This window comes from Vicia villosa, linkage group LG6 (genome assembly GCF_029867415.1).
Source record: "Vicia villosa cultivar HV-30 ecotype Madison, WI linkage group LG6, Vvil1.0, whole genome shotgun sequence".
Taxonomy (NCBI): domain Eukaryota; kingdom Viridiplantae; phylum Streptophyta; class Magnoliopsida; order Fabales; family Fabaceae; genus Vicia; species Vicia villosa.
Window position 1 is genome coordinate 109,114,641 of NC_081185.1, and position 25,772 is coordinate 109,140,412.

Below are 25,772 nucleotides of genomic sequence, written 5' to 3' on the forward strand. Positions count from 1 at the left end.
TTCGATTGCATGTAACTCTTCGACCATAGCTAACTTCCACTATTGAATCTTTAAAGCCTCGCTATAGTAGATTGTTTCAGCACCTGCAAGTAAAGAAAAATGAATTAATTCTCCATCTGGGGTGACTTCATCATCACCAACCACTTCAAAATCTTGAAGTCTAATTGGAAGAACTTTACTTTGTTAAGGTCTTTGACTAGTTTCAGCCACAGCCTCTTCGACTTCGAGTGTGTCAGGAATGTCAGTAACTGCTTCAACTTCAACTTCATATGGATTCTCAACAATTCCTTCAACTTCATCAGTTTCTTCGTCGAAGTCAGAGCCTATCAATGGCTTGTTAAATGAATTATTAGAATTCAATCCCAGGAAGAATTTTCATCAACCACAATATCTCGACTCAACACAATCTTCTCATTAATTGGATTGAATAACCTGTATACATCAGTTTTCTGATATTCTACCAAAACCATAGGTTCACTCTTGTCACCAAGCTTCCTTCTTCCTGCATCAAGAATATGCATGTAACACATAGAGCCAAACACATTCAAATAACTTATTGATGGTCGTTTTCCACTCTACACTTCTTCAGGAACCTTGTTCTTCAATATCTTGGTAGGGCACCTGTTCAGGATATGAACTGTAGGATTTTGGCAGATTCTTCTGCCAAAGTAAATAAAAAAGAAAGGCGCATATAATATACTGAAGAAATCATGAATTTACTGGCACGTCGGATTCGGAACTTTCAGACCAATAGGTGTCAGAGGCGGTTTGCTAATGCGAGCTCCTTTGTTTGAACTTTTTTGAGATTTAGGAGTAGGTGAGTCAGGAAAGAGTTTGTCGATGTGCTCACAATATGAAGGAGGCCGTGTATTCGAGTTATAATTCGGCGTATGCTTCACTTTCTTCGGAGCACCCTTTGTCTTAATCGGTTGGGACAGCGGTTTCATGTCGCTTGTTTATGGAAATCCAATCTTCCGCAATTGTTCTTTGATGTAAAGTTTCATGTTGTCACCGGCCTTTGAAAACCTCTCTTATATCGCCTCCAATTCGGAAGTAATAGAGATATTCAATTTTTCTCCTTCGATACAACCATCATCATCAAAACTAAGTCTCTTCCAATGAGGAGTGACTTCATCCATTCTTAATGGCTCACCTAATCTCACCTTTTTAGCAATAACACAAGCACACGGAAGACCATATGTGCTAGTAATAGTGCAACCATACTTTGCACTATCGCCTCCAAAAGTTTCACCTTGTTTTGCCTCGTGATAGATATAGTTCAATCCGGCCCGAGACATATTGTCGATCAACTGAGAGTAAAGGATGTTGTCCTCAAATCGATGCTCCAACACCGTAATGCTCCGACCGAATGAGGTTTGTATCTAGTTGTGTTGGTTCGAAATCATGAGATTTATGGTGTCCTAACCTCGACACAAATCACCTTTGCTATTACACAACCAATTTTTCAAAGTAGCATGTGCCGACTCGACTCTATTGGTGGTTATCTTCCCAAGGTGTCTGACATTATCAGTCCATGCACAAACAAATGTCTCCTTCACCTTGCCAAGAATTGTGCTTTCAACGCATTTCGATAAATCGGGATATGTTTCACATATTTTTTGAAATTGCAATACAGTATCGGCATACAATTCTTTTGTCGAAGAACTTGCAATACGAGCTCATGCATCCATTATTTGGTCAAAAACCACTCCGGGCTTCACCGGTTTCCCACCTTCGGTCTCTACTTGTTTCGTCCCCACAACGGGTTTAACCTTACTTCTCACATTATATGATATGTGATATCAGCAAAGTAATGCATCAGAAGAAGGAAATACCTTTGAAACCGCATTCATTAAAGCGGGATCGCGGTCCGTAACAATCGTCTTAGGCATCTCGACTTGTTTCTTCAAAAGTGAGCGAAACACCTCCAATGCCCACCTAAAATTATCTTCTTTTTCAGACTCCAAAAAATCAAAACCAACGGCAAATGTATTCTCGGTGGATGTAACATCGACCATCTCAAATAATGAGAGTCGATAATTGTTGGTCTTGTAGGTAGAATCAAGAAGGAACACTGTCGGGAGAGTGTTGAACAACTTTATCGAATCTAGATGAGTCCAAAAAATATCTCGGACCATAACCTCATCATTGCAAGTTCTGTACCGCGACACGTATTTGTTAGCATCCAACATTTTCAACAATTGTTGCATCTCACTCCTATCTCCCCTACCCGCCTTATTATTGCAGTACCGTTGATTATACACTTGCCTTATATTCGATACGTTGTCGGGTTCTTTCTTTTTCAATGTGGCAAGTATATTTTTTAGTTGGACAAGATTCAATGACATGTCTTTAATACATGTCTTCTCTTCCAGATTGAGCCGACATACACTAGGATGTCCTTGTAATTTTGTGTACAAATCATGATTATGCAAACCACAAATAACATAGAATCTCCACTTCTTGCTAGCCAACATGTAACAACAGATTTTAAATGGACACTCACATTTTTTAGTACCCTTGTAGTCTCTTTTAAAATTCTTTAGAGGAGGATGGTATTTCCCGCTTCTTTCACACAACATTGTTACAAACATGTTTCTTTTTGTCGTACCATTATCCAATCTTTCTATTACCACTCTAAAACCAAGGTTAGTTGCATTCCTACGAATCCATGTTAGCATGCTTTCACGATCATCAAAGTCTTGTTTGCTACTAAAGTCACCTTCGACATCTATCACCTTTGCGACTACCCCATCAACACCCGTACAAACATCGACTAAAAGAGCTAATTCTCTTGAAGTATTATCGGGGTGCACCATACCTATTTGCAAACATTTGCCAAAATAACACAGAATTACAATACAATTGGAAAAAACAACTCTGAGATTGTTCCATAGATGCATCTACGAAAGTGTTATTCCTCAACACGTTTCGTAGATACATCTACGGAAGCAGCGTAACTTTTTTCCATAGAAATTTGATGCATAATGTGAACAATGTAGTGGTTGAAGATGAATATTTACCTGAAATTCAGACTCCTCTCGCTCTCTTTGATTTGTTGCACAAAGAAGTTTGAGTCTTAGAGTGAAATAAGGTATTGATGATGTAGGGTTTTTAGGGTGTGAAATATGGAGAGTTTGAAGAAACGAAACAATGAGGGGAGTGATGATGCTGGTTCAAACTATAACAGATGCTTCCGTAGATGCATTTACGGAATAACATGGCGCTAAGCCAGTCTGTAGATGCACATACGGAACAATCCATGAGTTGAATTTATGTGTATTTTTTCTCATATTCACTAGTTTATTATACTTTTGTAGATGTACCTACGAAAGGAATTTAATTTTTTGAAAAAAATGTGCTTCTAAAAATACATCTACGAAAATAAAGGGCATAAATAAAATTTATTTCGTGTGGTATAAGAGATCTACGAGGTGCATCGAAAAATTGTCTAAATAAATAATCATATAAAAAAATCTTTCAAAAATATATTTAGACAAAAAAACTATTTTTTTATAAGCAAAATTTACTCAAACTCGATACAACAAGACAACAAGCTTAATTAAAGTTTAGAAAATTTAAAGAATAATCAACCAATTTTGACAAAAAAAAAAAAGAAAAGATTATAATAAACCGCGTTTTAATGTTGGATTGAGAAACTTTCATTCTGACAGCCATGTTTACAGCTCACATGCACACCACTCCCACAATTTCAACAATTTATGTAAACTAATCTATTAAAATAAAAAATCTCACTGTAATTTATAAACCCCATCAAACAAAATTCACATTTTAAGTCTAATATTATCTACAGTCTTCACAAAATCACAACATCTCCTCTCACAATGCCCAAAAGATCACCACCACCAATGACACCATATCTCACGGCACTCCTCCTACTCACCACCATCTCCGCCGCATCCGCCGCAACCGAATATAAAAACCACACCGTAGGCGGCACCTCCGGCTGGTTCTTCAACTCAACCACCAACACTTCCGCCACAAACTACTCCTCTTGGGCTTCCACTCAAACCTTCAACCTCGGCGATTATCTCAGTAAGCTCAATCTCTCTCTATCGATCTTCAAATTCATCATTATAAAAAATTTAAAAATAATCTAATTTCATTTCTCAGTTTTCAACACGAACTCAAATCAGAGTGTGGTTCTCACCTACAACAACACCGTTTACTTGAACTGCACCGCCGATGATTCCGATAACGGAACATTCATATACAACAGCGGAACTTTCAACCAGACGTTGACTATTCCCGTTCCGTTGACTATTGTGGGACCCAACTACTTCTTCTCCGACACTAGCGACGGTGTTCAGTGTCAGCACGGATTGGCGTTTGAGATCCAGGTTCAGCGTGGTTTGGGCTTACCGCCGAGTCTAAATCAGCCTCCTCCGCCGCCGTATAAGGAGCCGCCTGGTCCTGATAGTGCTGAATCTCCGACAGTTGCGGTGGCGGATGTGCCAAAAAATGGCGCGTTTGTGAAACGTGTTGACGTGCGCGTGGTGGTTTATGGGTTGGGTGTAGTGATGGTGTTGCTGCAATTTTGGTGAGGCATTGGGATAAGTTTCACGCGGCTTTTTACATTTGAGTTCATTTTTAGATGGACAATATATTTATTCGATAGAATTTGTTTTTGTTTTTATTTTAGATTTTATTTATATATTTTATTTGAGTTTTTTTTGTGGGACAGAGTTTAATTATCATTCTTTTTTGCATTTGTTATTGACAACTTTTATCTGATTTGTAGTTAGTTATGTATTCGAGTTACTCCTTTTGATCATATTATAAATATACAAGAATAATATACTTTATTTTGTGTCATGTAACAAAGTAGTACAAATTTTAAGTGTATTTATTATGAAATGGAAAATGCTAAAAATTTCGAATAAAGTGCAACAAGAAAGTCAAGAAAATGACACGTCATGTTGTAATTAGATGAACCATTTTGATAACCACTATTAATTTTCTACGGCCAAATAACCACCCAAGTCCCAACTAACCATGTATAGTATTCTCTCTACTAGTAAACTACCCGTGCGGACTATCCGTGCTGCCGCACGGGTACATTTATCAAAAACATTTGTGTGAATTTAACTAATCGTGTTCCGTTACAAATAAGAATTGTTAATTAAAATAAAATGGTTAATTAATTGATAGTGCCCCGTGAGAAAAATAGAAAATTTTGACATTTTAAAATAAGAATTTTGTGTCTCAAAAAAGTATAATGTCAACTAAAACAAAATATGTATTTTGTTCATAGTGATCCGTGAGAAAAGTAGAAATCTTGACATGTGAAAATAATTTTTTTAATAATTATGAATCATTTTGATATTTGAAATTTTTTTTTTAATAATTATGTTAATTCAATTTATTAAAATTGTGAGCGAAAAAATTAAAATAAAAGTGAAAATATTGGAGAGAAAAATGCAAGAGAGAAAGAGAGAGAAAAATAAGTAGAAATGAAATGAAAAATAAATGTGGAGAGAGAAGTGAGATAGAATAAGAATAGTGTAAGAAAAATAAGAAAATAAATATGAATAAGAAAGTTGAAATGTAAGAAAGTAAGTGTAAGAAAAAGAAATGTGGTGGGAAATTTGAAATTTGAATGAAAAGAAGAAAAGGAAAAGGTGAGGATATGTGGGAAGTGTAGAAAAATAGTTGGTTTATGAAATGACCAAACTAACCCTTGAGTAGAAATTAGTTAAAAAGGAAGGGCAATAATGTAATTGTGCAGGACTATTGTTTTGATTGCTAGATAGTAGATGTCATAAACTATAGGTGATTTTTCAGAAGAAAAAAAATTGTCCTAAATTATGTAAGTTATTTTACCATTTCCAACCTCCAACTTTCATTTTTTTCCATTTCCAACCTCTATTTCTAATCTCCATTTTTAATCTCTATCTTCAACTTTCAATCTCCATTTCTTTTTTCATTTCTAACCTCCAACCATTATTCTTTTTCATTTCCAACCTCCATTTTTTCTTCAACTCCAACCTCCATCTTCAACCATCAACCTCTATCTCTAATCTCCATCTTCAACCTCAATTTTCAACCTTCAACTTCAACCTCCAACTCTATCTCCAACCTCTATCTTCAATCTCCACCTTAAACCTCTAATCTCCATTTTTCTTCATCTCCAACCTCCAACCTCCATTTTTTCTTCTCTAACCTCTAATATCTATCTCCAATCTCCATCTCTAATCTCTTTCTTCAACCTCCAACCTCTATCTCCTAACTTCTATATTTAACTTCCTTTTTATGATCATGAAAAGAACTAATATATTTGCATAGAAGGTATTAATGACATATAAGTTTGTTTTTCTCTTTCTATTGTAGTTTATGATCGTTAATTTTGTACTTGTTCATTCTTACTTGGAATGGTACTTTCATGAAATGTTTTAGCAATAATTGATTATTTTTCTTTTCAATTTGAACAATATAAATTATTGGTTTGTGTTGGATATAATTCAACTTTTCCATGATACACAATATTAAAGAAAAATCAACTCAAATATAATGCAATTAAGCTTATGTATTCAATTAAGTTTAAATAGTTAGTCCATCCCTGTAAGGTGGCGAATTTTTTTTCGTCCCTCTATCTCCATCTTCCATCTATCTTGTTTTTTCGTCCCTGTATCTTTTTCATCCATGTATTTTTTGTACCTCTATCTTGTTGCTCTTAAAGAAGGAAACACCATGGCTATTGTTGAAGATATTACTTGATAAAGCTTATTTATAGACACCATCATCAGGATAGACACCATCATCAGAGATTTTTTGACTAGAGATCGTCAAGGATTCTATTGAATGCCGCTTGACATTAGGTGTTATACTAGAAGAGATTGACTTTGACATCTTGATCTCACAAATAAAAACATATTGATCATCTTAACATAACATCTTGATCATCACTTCAGACGAGGATTTCACATTATAATGTTGTTATCATCAAAATTATTATGGATATATAACTACTTCAAACACTGTACCTGCAACCACATAGATCCACAGACGGTGTCTAGCAAAGTTATATCAAGTCTGATCACTAAAAAAATAAAGTTTCACAGAAAGTGCCAAATCAATGATGAATCAAGCAGAGAAATTTGAATCTTCGAAGTTGTACAAGAGAGGAAAAAAATAGTGTTAAGTGCATTGTAAAAGTATAAGAGTAACTGCTAAGATATTAAGGCATCTCTCACACACTGTTGTTTTTAAAACCTCTCTAATTTTATAAAATCACTTGAATTTTTTTTATGAGATTACCTAATTGGTTACTAACTTGGTTAAACCTTAATGAGTGATTTTTGCACTAAATAATCAATTAAATACACAAGGATTAATTGCTCAACATTTTTTGTAACACCACCTTTAGATTGTTTAAATAAGTTTCTAACTGATTAGTGACGTTGGCTTTGAAAAACTTTAGTATTTGACCTATTAATTAATGAACCGTAAGTCTTATTGGTTAGATACATTGAAAATCATATATATCATTTTTTTTAGACATATTTTCTCATATATATATATATATATATATATATATATATATATATATATATATATATATATATATATATATATATATATATATATATATATATATATATATATATATATATATATATATATATATATATATATATATATATATAAAGCTTCTCCTTAATTCCAAAAACAATAGAATTTGATTTGAATCTCTTCTTTCTTGCTTTCTACTCGCTTTTTATTCTTTCACTAAAGTTGTTCTGTTTTTGAGATTATTCTTATAAATTTGACTCTTAAGATTATTCTAGTAAAGATCATTGTTTAGCTGTTAAGATTGGCTAATTACAACATCTAATTTGTTTGTGAGCTCGCTCTGTTAAAAGTTCTATTTGATTTAATCGATCAAGATGTGTAAAATTTCTCATTAATTGTAAGAAGATTCATGTACATATTCTCAAAAGCTCAAAATTTTTTATTAGTGGAACTCTGAAAAAAAATTCTTTAAAATATGAATAGACAACGTGGTTAAGCAAAACATGTATAAATCCTGGTGCAAATCATTATCTCTTTATCTTTTGCTATTTAAATTTTATTATTCTCTATTTTTTTCTTGTATATTTCTGAATCGTCTGCTTTATCTCTAAAGTAACATATTATTTTTTAGATTTTCTTTTTAAAGTTAATCTTAATTTCTAAAATTTTTTATATTTATTATATTTATATAATATAATTTTATATATTTATTATATTAAATAGATAAATGTTAACTTGTACATTTAAGAAACATTTAACAATGGTAATATATAAATATTTTATCATACAAAGTTTAAGATTTATTTTTTTGAAGTCAAAATCTTGATATCTTTAATAGAATTTTATATTTTATATTTGAGTTTTTGAATTTCTGACAATTTTGTAAGATTAAATAAAATAATATATTATTTAATTATTTGTTTTTAGTTTTTTTACAAAACATACAATTATAATTCAATTTTATGTAGAATTTATTGGGCGGTTGGTTTTAGCTTTAAAAAAAATAAATTTTTTCTTTGTATTTCTAAAAATTAATTTTACAATTTTTTTTATAAATATTATTAAAAATATTTATATTCGTTTTTTTTTTAAATTGAAAGATTAATTTAGACATCTTATAATATAAACATATATTATTAAAGATTAAAACATAGTCGAAAACTCGAATCACAATTGTTTTAAAAAAATTGTATTTAAAAAACTCTAACTTTTATGAAAAGCTATTTGTAATAGTTTCAAAATTAAATAATTTTTTAAAATTTTGATATCCAAATAAAATTTGAATAAAATTATAAAATATTTAAAGTAACATTTTAAGAATAATTATTAAAATAAAATTTTCATTTAAAGTTTTTTACAAATTTTTTTTACACAAAATTATAATACATTGTAAAAATTATTTAAAAAAAATAAAAAACAAACAGGTTCAATTATCGATAAAACTTAGTATGGATAATTGAATGCAAATGGTGTAGTATTACATAACCACAGTATCCAAATAATGCTACGGTGCTTTTCAATTTTTTATTATATTAAATTTTAAGTTAGTGTATATTGTGTGATTAGTGAGACCCATTTTAAAGTTTTAGATGGGTAGTATAGATATTTACAAATTTTAATTAGGTGGTTTAAATAATTCAGAAGTGTGAAATAATATATTATATTAAGTGGGTCCATTTATACCACCAAATTGGATGGTATGGATGTGAATGCTCTTATATCTGTATATTTCTTGACTCTGTTGTAGTAACATAGAAGAAATCAAAATTATTTAAATTTAAAATAAGAGAAGTGAGTTAAAATGGAGGAAGGAAAATTGTTTGAGAGAAGCGTGTTTTGAATACAAATTTTGCTGTTTTGGTAATGAATAAAAATGGTTCAGTTTAATTAGTGACAATAACTAGTATTAATATTAATAATAATTGACATACCAAAATGAAAGTTGCAATGCAAAAAAGAGAGAAATGAAAATGCCGAAAAAAACCCAACGGTGAAGGTGATTATTGATGTTGATCGATTTTCATTCCAATCTTGCGTCGGAAGAAACAAAACAACCTTCAATTCAATCAACGTTACACTCACCACATTACAGTTACGAAGCACATTCACTCAGAGAGAGAGAGAGAGAAAAATAATCACATTACTCTTTTTTTTTACGTTTCAGTTGCATTGCATTGCACCTTTGCGATCATTTCTTATACACCATTGTAAGTTTCTTGTTTAGTTTCGTTATTGTTGTGTTGATTTGCATGCTTGTGTTTAGAATTGGTTATGATTATAATTCTTTTGGTGTTTGAAGGTGTAATTGTGTTTGGAATCTGTGAAAATGGGGTTGTTTTTTGGGATATTTTTGGGGATAATATTCGGTGTGGCATTGATGGCTGGATTGGAACGAATGATGAGGTACAGAAGCGCTAAGAGGATTGCAAAGGTATGGTACATTGTTCTGAATCTTGGGTTTTGTTGATCATTGTTATGGATTTTCTTGGAATTAACGGTGTGGAAATGAAGTTGATGAATTAAGATGTGATCAGCGTCTAAGTGATATCATAGTCATACATACTCTGAAGCACCGACACAATAAACACGACAGCGACACTAATACGTCGACATTGGTAATAGTACGTAAAATTGAATAAATTAAAAATAATTACAAGTGTCGGTTTTGGACATGGGTAGCGACACAGACAGAAGTGTCGGTGCTACATAGGTCATACTTTATAGTAGTTCATGGAATGGAATAACCGGTAATTGGAAAATCATTAGTGAAAATGAAAATGAAAAACAGGGAAAAGTAAATGAAAATGAAAACTTAGAAGGAATCATATTATGTTAAATATTGCAACTCTCACAAGGATACCGCATTGTGGTCTCATATGAGTTGTTGCCATTATATTGTGGATATATTTTTTCTTGTCATCTTAATATTATTCATTTTTCTCTGCAGGCAGTGGACATTAAACTCCTTGGATCCCTTAATAGAGAGGACTTAAAGAAAATTTGTAGTGAAAATTTACCTGAATGGATATCTTTCCCTGTATATGAGCAGGTGTGATTATCATCTATTTTTGTGATACTTAGCTTTATACTGAAAAATGATTTTACAAACGGTCCTATCATATTATTAGGAGTTAGCAGTGCATCAAATGAAGCTGCAAACTTTAAATTTAGAAACTTCGTTTATTTTTTCTTGGTTTCTGTACTATGCCTGTTCTCTATGTATGTACCTTCCTATATTTTAAAGCAAAATATGGATTGTAAAAGCAGTGCATGACTCTTGTTGATTGGCTTTTTCAGGTGAAATGGCTAAACAAGCTGCTGTCCAAATTGTGGCCATTTGTAGCAGATGTGAGTAAACTTGTTTGTATAATAATCTCGAACAGTGTGTGTGATGTTTACTGATTTCTTACTAGATTTTTTTTTCTAGGTTAAATCTTGATGTTTTACTTGTTTCTGTAGTATGTTATTTAATATATTCTAAGCAATAATTAGAATTAGTTAGTTAGTTTGTTATAAATTACTATGCTTCTTCTAAGACCACAATTGTTAAGTTTGAATGAAAGAAAGTAGATTAGATCTATTGATTTTGGGTAGACATTAAATTCTGGTTTCTTAATTGTAACCAATATGCTTTAGAAACTAAAAGAACCACAAAAATCAGATTCTGGTAAAATCTATGATGAGTAAAGTGAAAGAATGTAATCCTAAAATGATTTTATGCAGTGATTGATTTGAATCACAGTTCAGTATTAATATCTTATCTATGTATACATTGTGTGGTTGGCGCTGTGACTCTAATATAGTTATACCATACTTGAAACAATTATTACAACTTTGCTAATTGATGATTCCAATGCATCTTGGACCACTGCAAGACTATATTAGGACTAAGAAACATGCATGAACCGGAGTTGGAATTGCAGTCCATGTTATTGTCAAAAACTCTCTAGTTAACTCGTAAAATTGAACAACCTTACAACTCTAGATATTGATTCAAGTCTTACATTGGATAAAAATAAGGTCTGAAATAAGTTTATAAAGAGTGGCACTATTCACCTTATAAGTCGATTTTGTAAGAATGAGTTAGACCCAACAATACCTTTTTTTCTTTGAAAACACTGTTTGAAAATCTGTGTTTGTTCTTTGCATTATGTACCAAGCCTTCCCTAGACATAAATCATCTTGTGCTCAAGTGATGTACTTTGGTTTTCCTCCCTAATCTTCCTTTGGTATTCATATGCTGCTGAATTAACTGACTTTATCTTGATTTTGTTTGTGTTTTCTTTTTTAGGCAGCAACTATGGTGATAAGAGAATCTGTTGAACCGCTATTAGAAGAGTATAGACCTCCTGGAATTACTTCATTGAAGTTCAGTAAGCTGTCCCTTGGAAATGTCGCTCCAAAAATTGAAGGTACTAATCCATAGAGATTCCCTTCTTCATTCTTTTTCCTGTTTGCACATTGTAGTGTTGTTTGATCCATGTATCTAAATCCTCCTAGTTGGAAAAATGCTTCGGCTGTTGTTGGTTTTCATTCTATTCCCTAGTCCCTACTGCATTTACTAATGCTGTGTATATCAGATAATGAGGTTAATATGTCATTTATTTTGACAACAGTTCTTTTAGGCCGCCTTATATGCAATCAAAAGATGCAAGTTATCTAAATTTTTATATACATTTTTGTGTTATATTTTTCACCTGCTTATAACTTTTATAGGGGGGCAAAACATTACTATCATTATGAAATGTTTCTCTTCTCCTTTTTATTTCTCTGACGCAAGCTATCTGAATTTCTCTGGCCTTGTTATGCTATGTGATTTGGTTATACTTGTGGCATCTCATGGGCACTCCTTCTATGGTTGCTCGAAGTGGATTTTATAATTGATATCCAGTAATATTGGAGAATTTTGATTCATTTTTGAGGCACTTTTTTTGTTAAGATTTACTGTCTTTTGTCTGAAGTACATTCTTCATTTTCTTTATTTTAATACAGTCAATGATCTATATATAATAATAGTTGATAAGAAAAATTTGGAGTTCTGTTTTCAAATTTTGCAGAGGAGTTCTTGTAAACATATGACACGAACTAGAACCAATGCACTTCTATAACCTAAACATCCCTGCGTTCAAAAAATCCTTACCATCAATTGCAGCTCATAATGAGAAGGAACCTCAGTCTTTTCTGAAGAAAACCTTCTGGCCATCAGTTGTTATGTCCCTCATATGATGGAAACTACTTTTTAATTTATTTGAAGGATGGAGGGCCAGGATCTTTGTTAACTAACAACATATTTTGTATATGTTTTTTCTAAATGTTCAGTGAGGTCCAAGGTGGCATGTGACAAGCCTAAATCAATGGTTATTATAGTTTTACCTACATGTGACCTATCAAGCAAAAGCCGCCATTAGGAATCTAACATAACCCCAACAATCCTTATTTAAACAACACTGTCCATAATTTCTTTCAGAACTTGGGAAATAAACTATTATTGTGTGATTCAAAATTGGATGTCTTGATTCAAAATTTAATGTCTTGATTCAAAATTTAATGTCTTGATTCTTAGTTAATCAGATGAAATGGATCAATAAAATTTGAAGTTTGTAGTTTTATAAAAAATACTTCAGGTTTGTCATATACAAATACAATACAAGCCTTGTAACAACAATTTTGCTTGTTAGAATCTACAAATATATGAAAATGTTGACTGCATTGATGAGATTGTTATCAAAATGTTTGACTTATCAGCAATGAAGCACATACACGATACAAGTATCGAATACGATACATATCCTATAATTCACTCATTGAAAAATATAGGATACAATATGTTTAAGATATATATTTAAAAATTAAAATTAGAGATTAGTTAAATCATTGTCTAACAAAAATCAAACTCAAAACACAACTTTTAACACATTACTAAATATTAAATTTAAACTAAGATATTGGATTAGTATCAATGTCGTATCCTCCTTCCCCATCATTAGTAAATAGAGCAGCTTCTGAATTTGGTTCATCTAGACACAGTGGTGCAACTTCAAGAGTTCCAACACCGTCAAAACTTTCCCATGCATCTCCACCAATGTCACACATCTTAGTACTTCCTTTGTATTATTCACTTTTCCTACCCAAAATCCATATCCATGGAGTATCGGAGATGTGTCGACGGCATATTGCGGTGTGTCGCTGCTGTATCAGAATTTTGTATTATTTTTTTTTAAATAAAAAGTTCGGATACTCCTTTATACGTATCAACAATGTATCACGGCGTATCGGGTGCAATTTGGCAAAGATTTTAACGCAGCGTATTTGTGCTTCATTGTGTATGAGTTAAGCCTGTCAGAGTTGTACAATAAGGCAGAGCAAAACTGTCAGGAAATGCTATATTTATACCCCTTGCCTTTCTCTTAAGTCTTTTTTCATATATGAATAAATAATACATGCATAATCTCTTCATTCATGCAGGTATTCGTGTTCAGAATCTTAAAAAAGGTCAAATCATAATGGACATAGATTTCCGTTGGGGTGGTGATCCCAATATTGTTTTGGCTGTTGAAGCTGCACTTGTCGCATCAATTCCTATTCAGGTTAAACCAAGCTATGTTTCTATATAGAATCTCATGTAACTATAAGGAATTTTCAAAATTTTGATTGCTTTTGTTTTTTCACTTCAGTTGAAGGATCTCCAGATGTTCAGCATTATCCGTGTTATATTCCAACTCGCTGAAGAGATCCCCTGCATTTCCGCTGTTGTTGTTGCCCTACTTGCTGAGGTAACCTCTGAGTGAGGTTGATTTACTTGAGTTTCTCAATCTGCCGGTTGCAGTTTTGTTTGTGCAATGTTCTAATTGAGTTCTGAATTACTTGGGACACTACTGTTTAAGTATCAGTCTTGGAGTTACTGACTTTTCCATAAACATTTATTCAGCCGAAGCCTCGGATTGATTACACTCTGAAGGCAGTTGGTGGAAGTTTGACGGCACTTCCTGGAATTTCAGATATGATTGATGTAGGTTCTAATCTGCAAGCTGGCCTCTTCTGAACTAATATTCATTTTGAACTAATACTCATAATCCACTCTAAGTATTACCCACCATTTTATAGGATACTGTGAACTCAATTGTTACTGATATGCTCCAATGGCCTCATAGGATTGTTGTTCCACTTGGTGGTATTCCTGTGGATACTAGGTAATGTGAATCTTATTTTGTTCTGTTAGTTATATATCTTCTTGAATGCAGATCAAAACATATCTAGGTTTCTGAAGTTGTGGTATTTTAGATAAAAGGAGGAGAGAAAATAATAAGAACTTAGAAAATTATTGATAATGGTCTAATACTCTAACTTGATGGTTACAAAAACTCACTACTAATCCATATTAATGGATACATAGCAGATTCCTAAATCAAGAACAAGTCATAATAATAGGTAATATAAAATCTAATCCTAAAAGATGCTCTAAGATACTCCCCCTCTATCTAAAAGCTTACTAAGGTTAAGCCTGTTACAAAATATACCTTTCAAAAAGAAAATCAAACCAAACCAACTAGTATTAGAACAAATGGCGATGGCACATGGAAGAAAATATCATAAGCCTGAAACTATTGTGGCTGCGTAGGTCAAGAGATTCAGCAGCATTCAGTGGAGGAGTGGTTTTGTGGAAAATATTTCCAATGGAGGAGTGGTTTTGTGTAAAATATTTCCAATGGAGGAGTGGTTTCGTGTGGTTGTGGCCAGAAGTGACATTTGTTGCAAAAAGAAAGAGATTGTGCCTAAATACAGAATACTATGATTATATTTTCAAACTTTTGAGAACTTGGAATTGTAATAGCATCGAGACAATTCAAGGCGGATCGAACCAGGCTCTAGATATCATGTTGAAAGTGTGGGATCTTAGATGAAAGGAGGAGATAAATTATTAAGAACTTTGAGTATTATTTATAATGGTTTAAAACTAACTTGATACAAAAACTCTACACTAATCCTTACTTATGGATACACAAACTCAATCCTAAAAAAAAAACAAATCATGATAATAATAAGTGGTATGGAATGTAAACCTCAAAGATGCTTTAAGATACTCAAATAATATATAAGATATTTTATGATATTCTAGCATGGTTAACTACTATATCTGATAATCAATATTTAGAATTGAATTTAAATTTTTTGTATTCCTCAAGAAAAATTGCTTTGCTTTTCGTTTCATTTTCTTTGTCTCTCACCTGTCACCTTGAAAGAAAGAAAAACAATTTGCGATTGAGAATATGCATATTTCTATGTTAATGGTCAAATATTCTAAATTGCTAAAGCACCCTGCCTTTTGCAGTGAACTGGAGCTTAAACCCCAGGGAATGCTTAGAGTGAAAGTAATAAAAGCAAATGATCTAAAAAACAAGGAAATGATTGGAAAGTCTGATCCTTACACAGTTGTGTATATTCGACCACTGTTTAAAGTTAAAACGAAGGTTATTGATAACAACTTGAATCCGATTTGGAATGAGGAATTTGACTTAATTGCAGAAGACAAGGAGACCCAGTCACTCACTCTCGAGGTTTTACACAGCTAATACTTTGCTTTCTCTTGTGCTAATTAGAGTTGATAGAATATTTATTCTCCAAAACTCTTCAGTTTCGAATAACAGTCAAAGTGTTTTCACAAATCAAATAAGCACTTATCATTTATTGATTGGTCTCTACATAGTCACACATGTTAACATTTTGGTTCATTTTTCTCTTTGTAACTACACAGTTCTTGTTAAACTGATTCTATGTCATGATTGATTCAATGAAATTAAAATAAACAATTTTCGTGGCTCTGCACATAGGTTTTTGATAAAGACATTGGACAAGATAAACGATTGGGAATAGCAAAATTGCCACTTATCGACCTGGAAGTAGAAACTGAAAAGGAGGTTGAATTGAGGCTTTTGTCATCTCTTGATACGCTGAAAGTGAAAGATAAGAAGGATCGAGGTACCTTGAGAATAAAGGTATAAATAGACATTCATCGACATATTTTAGTCCTTTTCTTTTTTTTATTCATTGAAATTAAAGGTATAAATAGACATTCATCGACATATTTTAGTCCTTTTCTTTGTTGTATTCATTTACTACACATTGTCTCAGTTGATTGAAAGTTATTGTCTCCTTGGAATTTCAGTATTTCTATCACGAGTTTAACAAGGAAGAACAGCTGGCTGCACTAGAAGCAGAGAAAATGACACTAGAACAAAGGAAGAAACTGAAAGAGGAAGGAGTCATAGGAAGTACAATGGACGCGCTAGACGGAGTAGCATCAGTAGCCGGGTCTGGTGTTGGACTTGTTGGTTCTGGAGTAGCAACAGTAGCCGGAACTGGTGTTGGACTTGTTGGTTCTGGTGTTACTGCGGGTGCTGGACTCGTTGGTTCTGGTGTTACTGCCGGTGCTGGAATTGTTGGCAGCGGGTTTGGTGCTGTCGGTAGTGGACTTGGTGCTGTTGGCAGTGGACTGAGCAGGGCAGGAAAGTTCATGGGCAGGACAATCACAGGGCAAACTGTATCCAGAAGGAGTGGTTCATCTATTCCTACAGAGGAGAGTGGTGGTGTAACGAAATAACCTGAGTTTATTAGTTTATGAGATTTTACAGTAGCTAGGTTGGTTTCTTTTGTTGCTTGTTCACATGAATCATAATGATTTTCTTTCTTTGGAAATAGATTGACCACTGAGTATCAGGAATTTCTATGTAGTTTTAGTTTTACACCATCTTTTATCTGTATAAAATTGTTAACCTGGATGTGTAATAAAAAACAAATTGTAAAAATTCCTCTTATTCATTGGATGTGAAAGTGATTAAAAACCAAAAAAAATGTTTAGCAAACTCCTGCTCCACCAAATATTTTTGGGAAATGCTCTTTCCACTTGTACAGGTGCTCCCACACCACCGTGAAAAGTCCCTAGCATCCGGAGATATTTCTTAGACCAAATTGAGGAGACACCTCTTTTACGTTAAAATTTAATTTGAAGATGCATTTTCATATGTGTAAAAAGTACTCTACTTAATACGATTCTAGATAGCATTATGTGGGATGTTACACATGACATCGTAATATAAGGATGCATTATCTTACCGACTAGGGTTTCATTTTCGTATGCATAAAATTTGATGAAATTCGTAATATTTTCCGTCATTTCCTTAGATAACATTCACACACCTTTAAGCATAACAAGTAATACATATAATGTATCAATTGAGGTTTCAATTCATTTAAGCATAGCATGCTAACAGAACAAGGACGAATTCCAGCCAAGAGAATCCATTTTCCTGTTAAAATGCAACTTGGGACAGAAAGATTGACGGGCTGGACGTCATAAGGATGATGTTCGTCACCTGACCCATCACCGCATATGACGATCGTCATTTTAACATGGGCAAACAGGATGCCCATCATGAGGACATGACGCCTGTCATCTGGGCCTAAGGTATGAGGGTTTGCCCGTCACCAAGGGTGACAGCCGTCATCTGGTTCTCAATTCTCTTTATTTATGTGGTTTTACCAATTCAAACCAAACCAGCATCAAATACATATGCTCAAACAAGGTAAAATGCACAACATCAATCCAAGAAGGGCATACACAACACTTCTCATAGTATATTCATGAGTTTTCTATCCAATTCCTATACTAGGAAATTACAACAACAAATTACATCATTTCTCTTTTCAACTTAATAAAGATTCATGTTTTCAATATGGTGCAAGGTTCAAGAACATAATCAATCTAACATGCAAGATTCCGATATGAAAACTACTAAATATCAAAACAAGCACAAAACCTTAATCAGGCAAAGCATAATCTCATGCATTTCAATTCCCCTCCCATCATGTATAACCTAAGTGGTAGTAAACACAATCCAGCCTAGGATAAGAACCCCACAAAATAAAAAGATTATTCATTTATTCAAACTTTCCCAAAATAACAATCTTCCAAAGCCATTATATTATGTAAAAATGTTAATTAATAAATTTGTTCACCAAAGGGATAGATGGAATTTTTTTTCTAGTAATTCAATTTTTTAAGCCTTTAAATATTTAAGATCATGTGTTGTTTGTCTTGCATAACCATGTGGTTAGGGATGATAAGTTGTTCCACATATTTAGCATATAGGCAACTTCAATTATGATCTAACATTCATCCTCAATTGCTAAATACTAAAGGTAGATTCATATACTACAGTGAAAATTCAAAAGCATTTTCTAGCCGTTTAAGATATCAAAGTCATTCTTGTGTGGAACAAAGATTGTTGAGAATTGAGATAGTGATGTGAAGCTGTCTCATAAGTCCAACCTTGCACTATATACACATCTTTCTAATTTCATTATTGATTTGGACATAAGTCCAACCAGGTGGCCTTGAGCACGGGCTCGCGGGGCGGGAGCCCAGGACCCCATAATTTTAGGGGCACCAAAAAATATATTTTCCCGATATATAGATATATATATATATATATATATATATATATATATATATATATATATATATATATATATATATATATATAAAGAGAATTTTCTATTATAAAAGTACTTGCTCGAATTTTTTGTGTGATATAAAGAATTAAAATAGTGATATAGAGAATATTTTATATTATATATAATATTACTTATGATAGTTTTTGTCACTAGATATCTAGCTGAGCAAAATTTAGCATTTCGTTAAAAAAATGAGAGGATTAATATGGAAAAAATGGAAACTTTATTTCTCTTGTTGAAATGATTTCTAAATGGGATCCTGTCATGCAAAAACATTTTGAAAGTATTAAGAATAATGAAATTAATTATCAATATCTTAGTCATAAGATTCAAAATGAATTGATTAACAAGTTAGGTAATGAAGTCAAAAGTGCAATAGTAAAAAAAACCAAAGAAGCAAAATATTTTTCTGTGATTCTTGATTGTACTCATGATGTAATTCACCAAGAACAAATGACTCCCATTATATGTTTTGTGGATGTTTCTACAAGTCCAATAAAAATTGAAGAGTTTTCTCTAGAATTTTTGAAAGTTTATGACACAACACGTCAAGGATTGTTTGAAGAATTACAAAATGTATTGAAAACTCTTGGTCTAGATATTAATAATGTGAGAGGACAAGGATATGATAATGGATCAAACATGAAAGATAAATATCAAGGTGTACAAAGAAAATTATTAGATGTTAACCCTAGAGCATTATACATAACATGTGGTTGTCATAGCCTTAACTTGACACTTTGTGATATTGCAAATTCTTGTACTAAAGCTAAAGATTTTTTTTTAGTTTTACAACATATTTATACTGTATTTTCTCATTCGACAAAACGTTGGAAAATTCTTAGAGACAATGCGAAAGGTTAATTTATTAAGTCATTGCCACAAACACGTTGAGAAAGTCATGTGAATATTGTATATGCAATTAAATCTCAAAAAACACTACTTCAACTAGTTGTACAAGATAATGATCCCAAAATTAAGAGTGAAGCTAAATCTTTAGCAACTCATGAAATTGAAAACTTGAAATTTTTGGTAGCTATGATTATTTAGTTTGAATTGTTAACTGTTGTTGATGAAATTAGCAAAAGTTTGCAAAAAAAGACATGTATATTGATGTGGCTATAAAACTAGTAAAAATTTTGAAAAAGTATTTGAAAAAATATATAGAGAAGAAGAAGAATAATAAGTCTTTTTATAGTAGTTTATGTTTTGATGTAGTATAAACATTGATTCAAAGATCCATACTTATATTCTTTTTGCACAATGTCAAATGAAAATGTTTTTTTTTCCAATTATTTCTTTTATCTTTATGTATTTATTGTTTAAAAAAATTATAGGGGCATCACTTTTTTGATTCGCCCAAGGCACCCAAATTCAAAGGACCGGCCCTGAGTCCAACCTTGCACTATATATACATCTTTCTAATTTCATTGATTTCTTTAGCTTGCCCGAAACAAAATCAAAACACTTTGTTTTTCTAGTTCTTATTTGTGAGATATTGGATCGAACTCTAGTATTGTCGAAGGGTAGCTTCTTGGTTCGACAGTTCGACAGAGTTAAGCATGAAGTCGAAGGATTGTTCACATGCTGGTGTCGAAGTGTGCATGCTGTAGTCGAAGATGGGTCTAGCATGCAGATATCGAAGATGCTAGGGTTGTTAGCATGTTAAATTAGGTTTTAGTGTTTAAACCCTAATTTGTTAAGTTAGCTTGTTTATTAAGTTGGCTTGTATAATGGGTCTTGCTGAAAAAGCCCATTAGTTAGTATGTTAGGTTTTATTATAAATAACATACTAGTCTCTCATCTTTGCTAAGCTGCAAATCCTAATTTAGGGTGAGAGAGGTTATTTGTTATTCTTGTAAACTTGTAATCTTGTTTTAAGAGAAAGTGAAAGAATAGCAGTTATAACCAATTCTTGTGTTCTTATTCTCTTCCCTAATTCCCTATTATACTTTGTTATTGGTATCGTTTTTCCACAACAAATTGGTGCGGTGAGCGTGGAGAAGATGCCTTCAACAAAGTATGAGATTGAAAAGTTCACCGGAGTGAATGATTTCGGTCTGTGGCGCTTGAAGATGAAAGCCCTACTGGTTCAGCAGGGTTGTTTGGAAGCGTTGAAGGGAGAGGCAGCCATGAATGCAGAATTGACGGCAGCGGAGAAGACGAATATGATCGAGAAAGCACACAGCGCAATTTTGTTGAGCCTTGGTGATAAGGTTCTCCGGCAGGTATCAAAGGAGACGACGGCATCAGGGTTATGGGTGAAACTTGAAAGTTTGTATATGACCAAATCGCTGGTAAATCGACTCTACCTGAAGCAAGCTTTGTATTCATTCAAGATGATTGAAGACAAAGTATTGGCTGAGCAGTTGGATATGTTCAACAAGTTGATCCTTGATCTTGAAAATATTGATGTGAAGATCGATGATGAAGATCAAGCGCTATTACTATTGTGTGCTTTGCCTCGATCACATGCTCACTTCAAAGAAACTCTCTTGTATGGAAGGGAGTCCCTGACGTTTGAAGAAGTTCAATCAGCCTTGTACTCTAAGGACTTGAATGAACGAAAGGAGCATAAACCTTCGACTGTTGGCGAAGGTTTGGCCGTTAAAGGAAAACTCTTACGAAAGGATGGTAAGTTTGACAAGAAGAAAGGCAAAAGCCAGTCGAAGTCTTACGGTGGCGAAGCATCTGGCATTCGATGCTACCATTGTAAGAAGGAGGGTCACACAAGAAAGGTGTGCCCTGAACGCCTGAAATATCATGGAGGTAAGGATAATGGCAACGCTGCCATTGTTCAAGATGATTTCGAATCATCTGATGTTCTTGTGGTTTCAAGCAGTGACTCTAAGAAGGAGTGGATTATGGATTCAGGTTGCACTTGGCACATGACTCCAAACAAAGACTTGTTCGAGGAATTATGTGATCAAGATGGTGGATCAGTATTGCTGGGAAACAACAAGGCTTGCAAGATTGCAGGTGTTGGATCTGTGAGATTCAAGCTCCATGATGAGTCAATAAGGTTGTTGACTGAAGTCAGGTATGTTCCTGATTTGAAGAGAAATCTGCTTTCTCTTGGTGAATTCGACAAGAAAGGATATGTTTTCCAAGGAGAGAAAAGTATCCTAAGAGTCATGAAGGGTTCGAAGGAAGTCTTGAGAGGCGTGAAGAAACAAGGCTTGTATACCCTTGAGGCTGAAGTTGTAAGTGGTTCGACAAATGTTGTATCCACGAAACCTTTGTCGAAGACAGAAATCTGGCACATGAGATTGGGCCATGTCAGTGAAAGGGGTCTGGTCGAATTAGGGAAACAAAATCTGCTTGGTGGAGACAAAGTCGAAAAGCTGAAGTTTTGTGAACCCTGTGTACTTGGAAAATCTTGCAGAGTGAAGTTCAACAAAGGCAAACAAAGAACACATGGATCCCTTGATTACATCCATGCTGATCTTTGGGGGCCTGCAAGGTGTGCATCACATTCAGGAGCAAGGTATTTTCTATCCATAGTAGATGATTATTCCAGAAAATTATGGGTATTCATCCAGAAGACTAAGGATGAAACTTTTGAGAATTTCAAAAGTTGGAAGACTCTGGTTGAAAATCAGACTGGCAGAAAGGTCAAGAGGTTGAGAACCGACAATGGCCTTGAATTTTGCAATGAGGCATTCGACAGTTTTTGTGCTGCCTCTGGTATTGCAAGGCATAGAACTACTGCAGGTACTCCACAGCAAAATGGTTTGGCTGAAAGGTTTAATCGAACTATTTTGGAGAGAGTCAGATGCATGTTGACTAGTGCAGGGTTAACAAAGGTGTTCTGGGCTGAGGCTGTTTCGACAGCAACATATCTGATAAACAGATGTCCTTCGACAGCGTTAGATATGAAGACACCTGAAGAAGTTTGGTCGGGACATCCACCAGATCTCGACAAACTGAGAGTATTTGGCTGCGTAGCCTATGCTCACATTAGGCAAGACAAGGTCGAACCTAGAGCTCTGAAATGCATGTTCATGGGATACCCTGAAGGAGTCAAAGCTTATAGGCTATGGTGCCTAGAGCCAGGTCACAGGAGGTGTATCACCAGTCGAGATGTAGTTTTCAATGAAGCTGAAATGGCTTTTAAGAAAACTGATGATGTTGGTCGAAGTACAGAAACATCTGACGAAGAGCTGGAACAGGTAGAGATTCCTGTTGAGGTGGAGCATGTTGATGCTGAATTGCATATCCCAGATGAAGTCGAAGAAGAAGCAGAAGATGCTGAAGTTGAGGAAACTGACGATGACTACCTATTGTCGAGAGATAGGTCGAGAAGAGTCATCAAGCCACCTCAAAGACTTGGATATGCAGATCTTATAGCTTATGCCTTAATCTCTGCAAGTGAGGTTCTAGACGAAGAACCTAGAGACTATAAGGAAGTTATGAGGAGTCGAAATAAGACTGAATGGCTGAAGGCCATGGATGATGAGATGAAATCTCTTCATGATAATCATACTTGGGAACTGATCAAGAAACCTGATGGGGCAAGGTTAGTCAGCTGTAAATGGATTTTCAAAGTTAAGGAAGGAATTGAAGGAGTGACGTCGAAAAGATACAAGGCAAGGTTAGTTGCAAGGGGTTTCACTCAGAAAGAAGGTGTCGACTTCAATGATGTGTTTTCTCCTGTTGTGAAGCATAGGTCCATTCGAATGTTGCTTGCCATGGTGGCACAGTTCGATCTTGAACTGGAACAGATGGATGTGAAGACTGCGTTCTTGTATGGTGATCTAGATGAAACAATCCTGATGAGGCAACCTGAAGGGTATGTCGAAAAGGGGAAGGAAGATTATGTGTGCAAGTTAAAGAGATCTTTGTATGGGCTGAAACAATCTCCTCGACAGTGGAATAGGAGATTCGACAAGTTCATGGCACGCATAAGTTTCATTAGAAGTCAGTTCGACCACTGCGTTTACTTCAGATTTCGACCTGGTAATTCATTTGTTATTTTGTTGCTTTATGTGGATGATATTCTCATAGCAAGCAACAGCGTTGAAGATGTGATGAGGGTGAAGGCTGAACTCAATAAGGAGTTCGATATGAAGGATCTGGGAGCTGCTTCCAGGATTCTTGGAATTGACATTCGAAGAGATAGAAAGAAGTCGAAGTTATGCCTATCTCAAGAGGCATATCTACGGAAGATTCTTGAAAAGTTTGATATGTCGAATTCGAAGCCAGTTGTGACTCCAACAAACCCTCAATTCAAGCTGAGTATTGATCAGTGTCCCAGTACTGATGTCGAAAGAGCCTATATGAATAGCATCCCATATGCTAATATAGTTGGTTCTTTGATGTATGCTATGGTCTGTACTAGACCCGACATAGCATACGCAGTAAGTCTTGTAAGCAGGTACATGGCGAATCCTGGAAAGGCTCACTGGCAAGCATTGAAGTGGATTTTAAGGTACATAAATGGGTCTCTGAATAGAGTCCTAATTTATGGTGGAGCCTTGGGTGAAGATAGTAAAGCAGTAATAGAAGGATATGTCGACTCTGATTATGCAGGTTGTATGGATTCCAGAAAATCTATTTCTGGATATGTTTTCACTATGTTTGGCACTGCAATTAGTTGGAAAGCAACACTTCAGAAGGTTGTTGCTCTATCAACCACTGAAGCAGAGTATATTGCCCTAACTGAAGCTGTGAAAGAAGCATTATGGCTTGAAGGTTTTGCGAAGGAGCTGAAACTTCAAGGTCGAGGTATCACTGTTAAATGTGATAGTCAAAGTGCAATACACCTGTCGAAGAATTCAGCCTATCATGAGCGAACTAAGCACATTGATGTGAGGCTGCATTTCGTCAGAGGAGTAATCGAGCGTGGAGAAGTCCAAGTGCTGAAGGTTTCGACTGAAGACAATGCTGCTGATATGATCACCAAGACATTGCCGAGTTGCAAGTTTTTCCACTGTATGCAGTTGATAAAGCTGCATGAAGAAAGCTAGTTTGTTCCTTGACGTTGTAGAGTTAGGTCCAAGGTGGAGATTTGTGAGATATTGGATCGAACTCTAGTATTGTCGAAGGGTAGCTTCTTGGTTCGACAGTTCGACAGAGTTAAGCATGAAGTCGAAGGATTGTTCACATGCTGGTGTCGAAGTGTGCATGCTGTAGTCGAAGATGGGTCTAGCATGCAGATATCGAAGATGCTAGGGTTGTTAGCATGTTAAATTAGGTTTTAGTGTTTAAACCCTAATTTGTTAAGTTAGCTTGTTTATTAAGTTGGCTTGTATAATGGGTCTTGCTGAAAAAGCCCATTAGTTAGTATGTTAGGTTTTATTATAAATAACATACTAGTCTCTCATCTTTGCTAAGCTGCAAATCCTAATTTAGGGTGAGAGAGGTTATTTGTTATTCTTGTAAACTTGTAATCTTGTTTTAAGAGAAAGTGAAAGAATAGCAGTTATAACCAATTCTTGTGTTCTTATTCTCTTCCCTAATTCCCTATTATACTTTGTTATTGGTATCGTTTTTCCACAACATTATTTAAATTATCTGATTAAGATTTAAAGTTCCTAGACATGATAGTATTTGATCGCAGAAGTGAACTCAATAATAGTTGAGATTGCCAACTTGTATAACAAATATAGTTGGATCAATATCACTTTGATTTGATACACATTAAGTCTACTATTGCTGTACACTTTACAACATAATACTCATTTAATATTCAAGTTATCTTCCTAAATGTATCAAAGTTTTGATCA

General features: G+C 34.1%; 2 protein-coding genes across 2 annotated transcripts; both read left to right on the top strand.

The window, feature by feature from the left end:
• Positions 1-3,683: 3,683 nt before the first annotated feature.
• On the top strand, positions 3,684-4,660 carry LOC131612066 (early nodulin-like protein 18). The gene is made up of 2 exons (XM_058883880.1): positions 3,684-4,056; positions 4,135-4,660. The coding sequence occupies exons 1-2, from the start codon at positions 3,846-3,848 to the stop codon at positions 4,563-4,565; spliced, it is 642 nt and encodes a 213-aa protein (XP_058739863.1). The 5' UTR covers positions 3,684-3,845; the 3' UTR covers positions 4,566-4,660.
• Positions 4,661-9,498: 4,838 nt separating this feature from the next.
• LOC131612067 (calcium-dependent lipid-binding protein-like) lies at positions 9,499-17,314 on the top strand. Its single transcript, XM_058883882.1, has 12 exons — positions 9,499-9,740; positions 9,833-9,964; positions 10,481-10,582; positions 10,831-10,881; positions 11,825-11,945; positions 13,999-14,120; positions 14,208-14,306; positions 14,462-14,542; positions 14,638-14,723; positions 15,863-16,088; positions 16,362-16,526; positions 16,697-17,314. The coding sequence occupies exons 2-12, from the start codon at positions 9,860-9,862 to the stop codon at positions 17,129-17,131; spliced, it is 1,593 nt and encodes a 530-aa protein (XP_058739865.1). The 5' UTR covers positions 9,499-9,740; positions 9,833-9,859; the 3' UTR covers positions 17,132-17,314.
• The last annotated feature ends 8,458 nt before the right edge of the window (positions 17,315-25,772 follow it).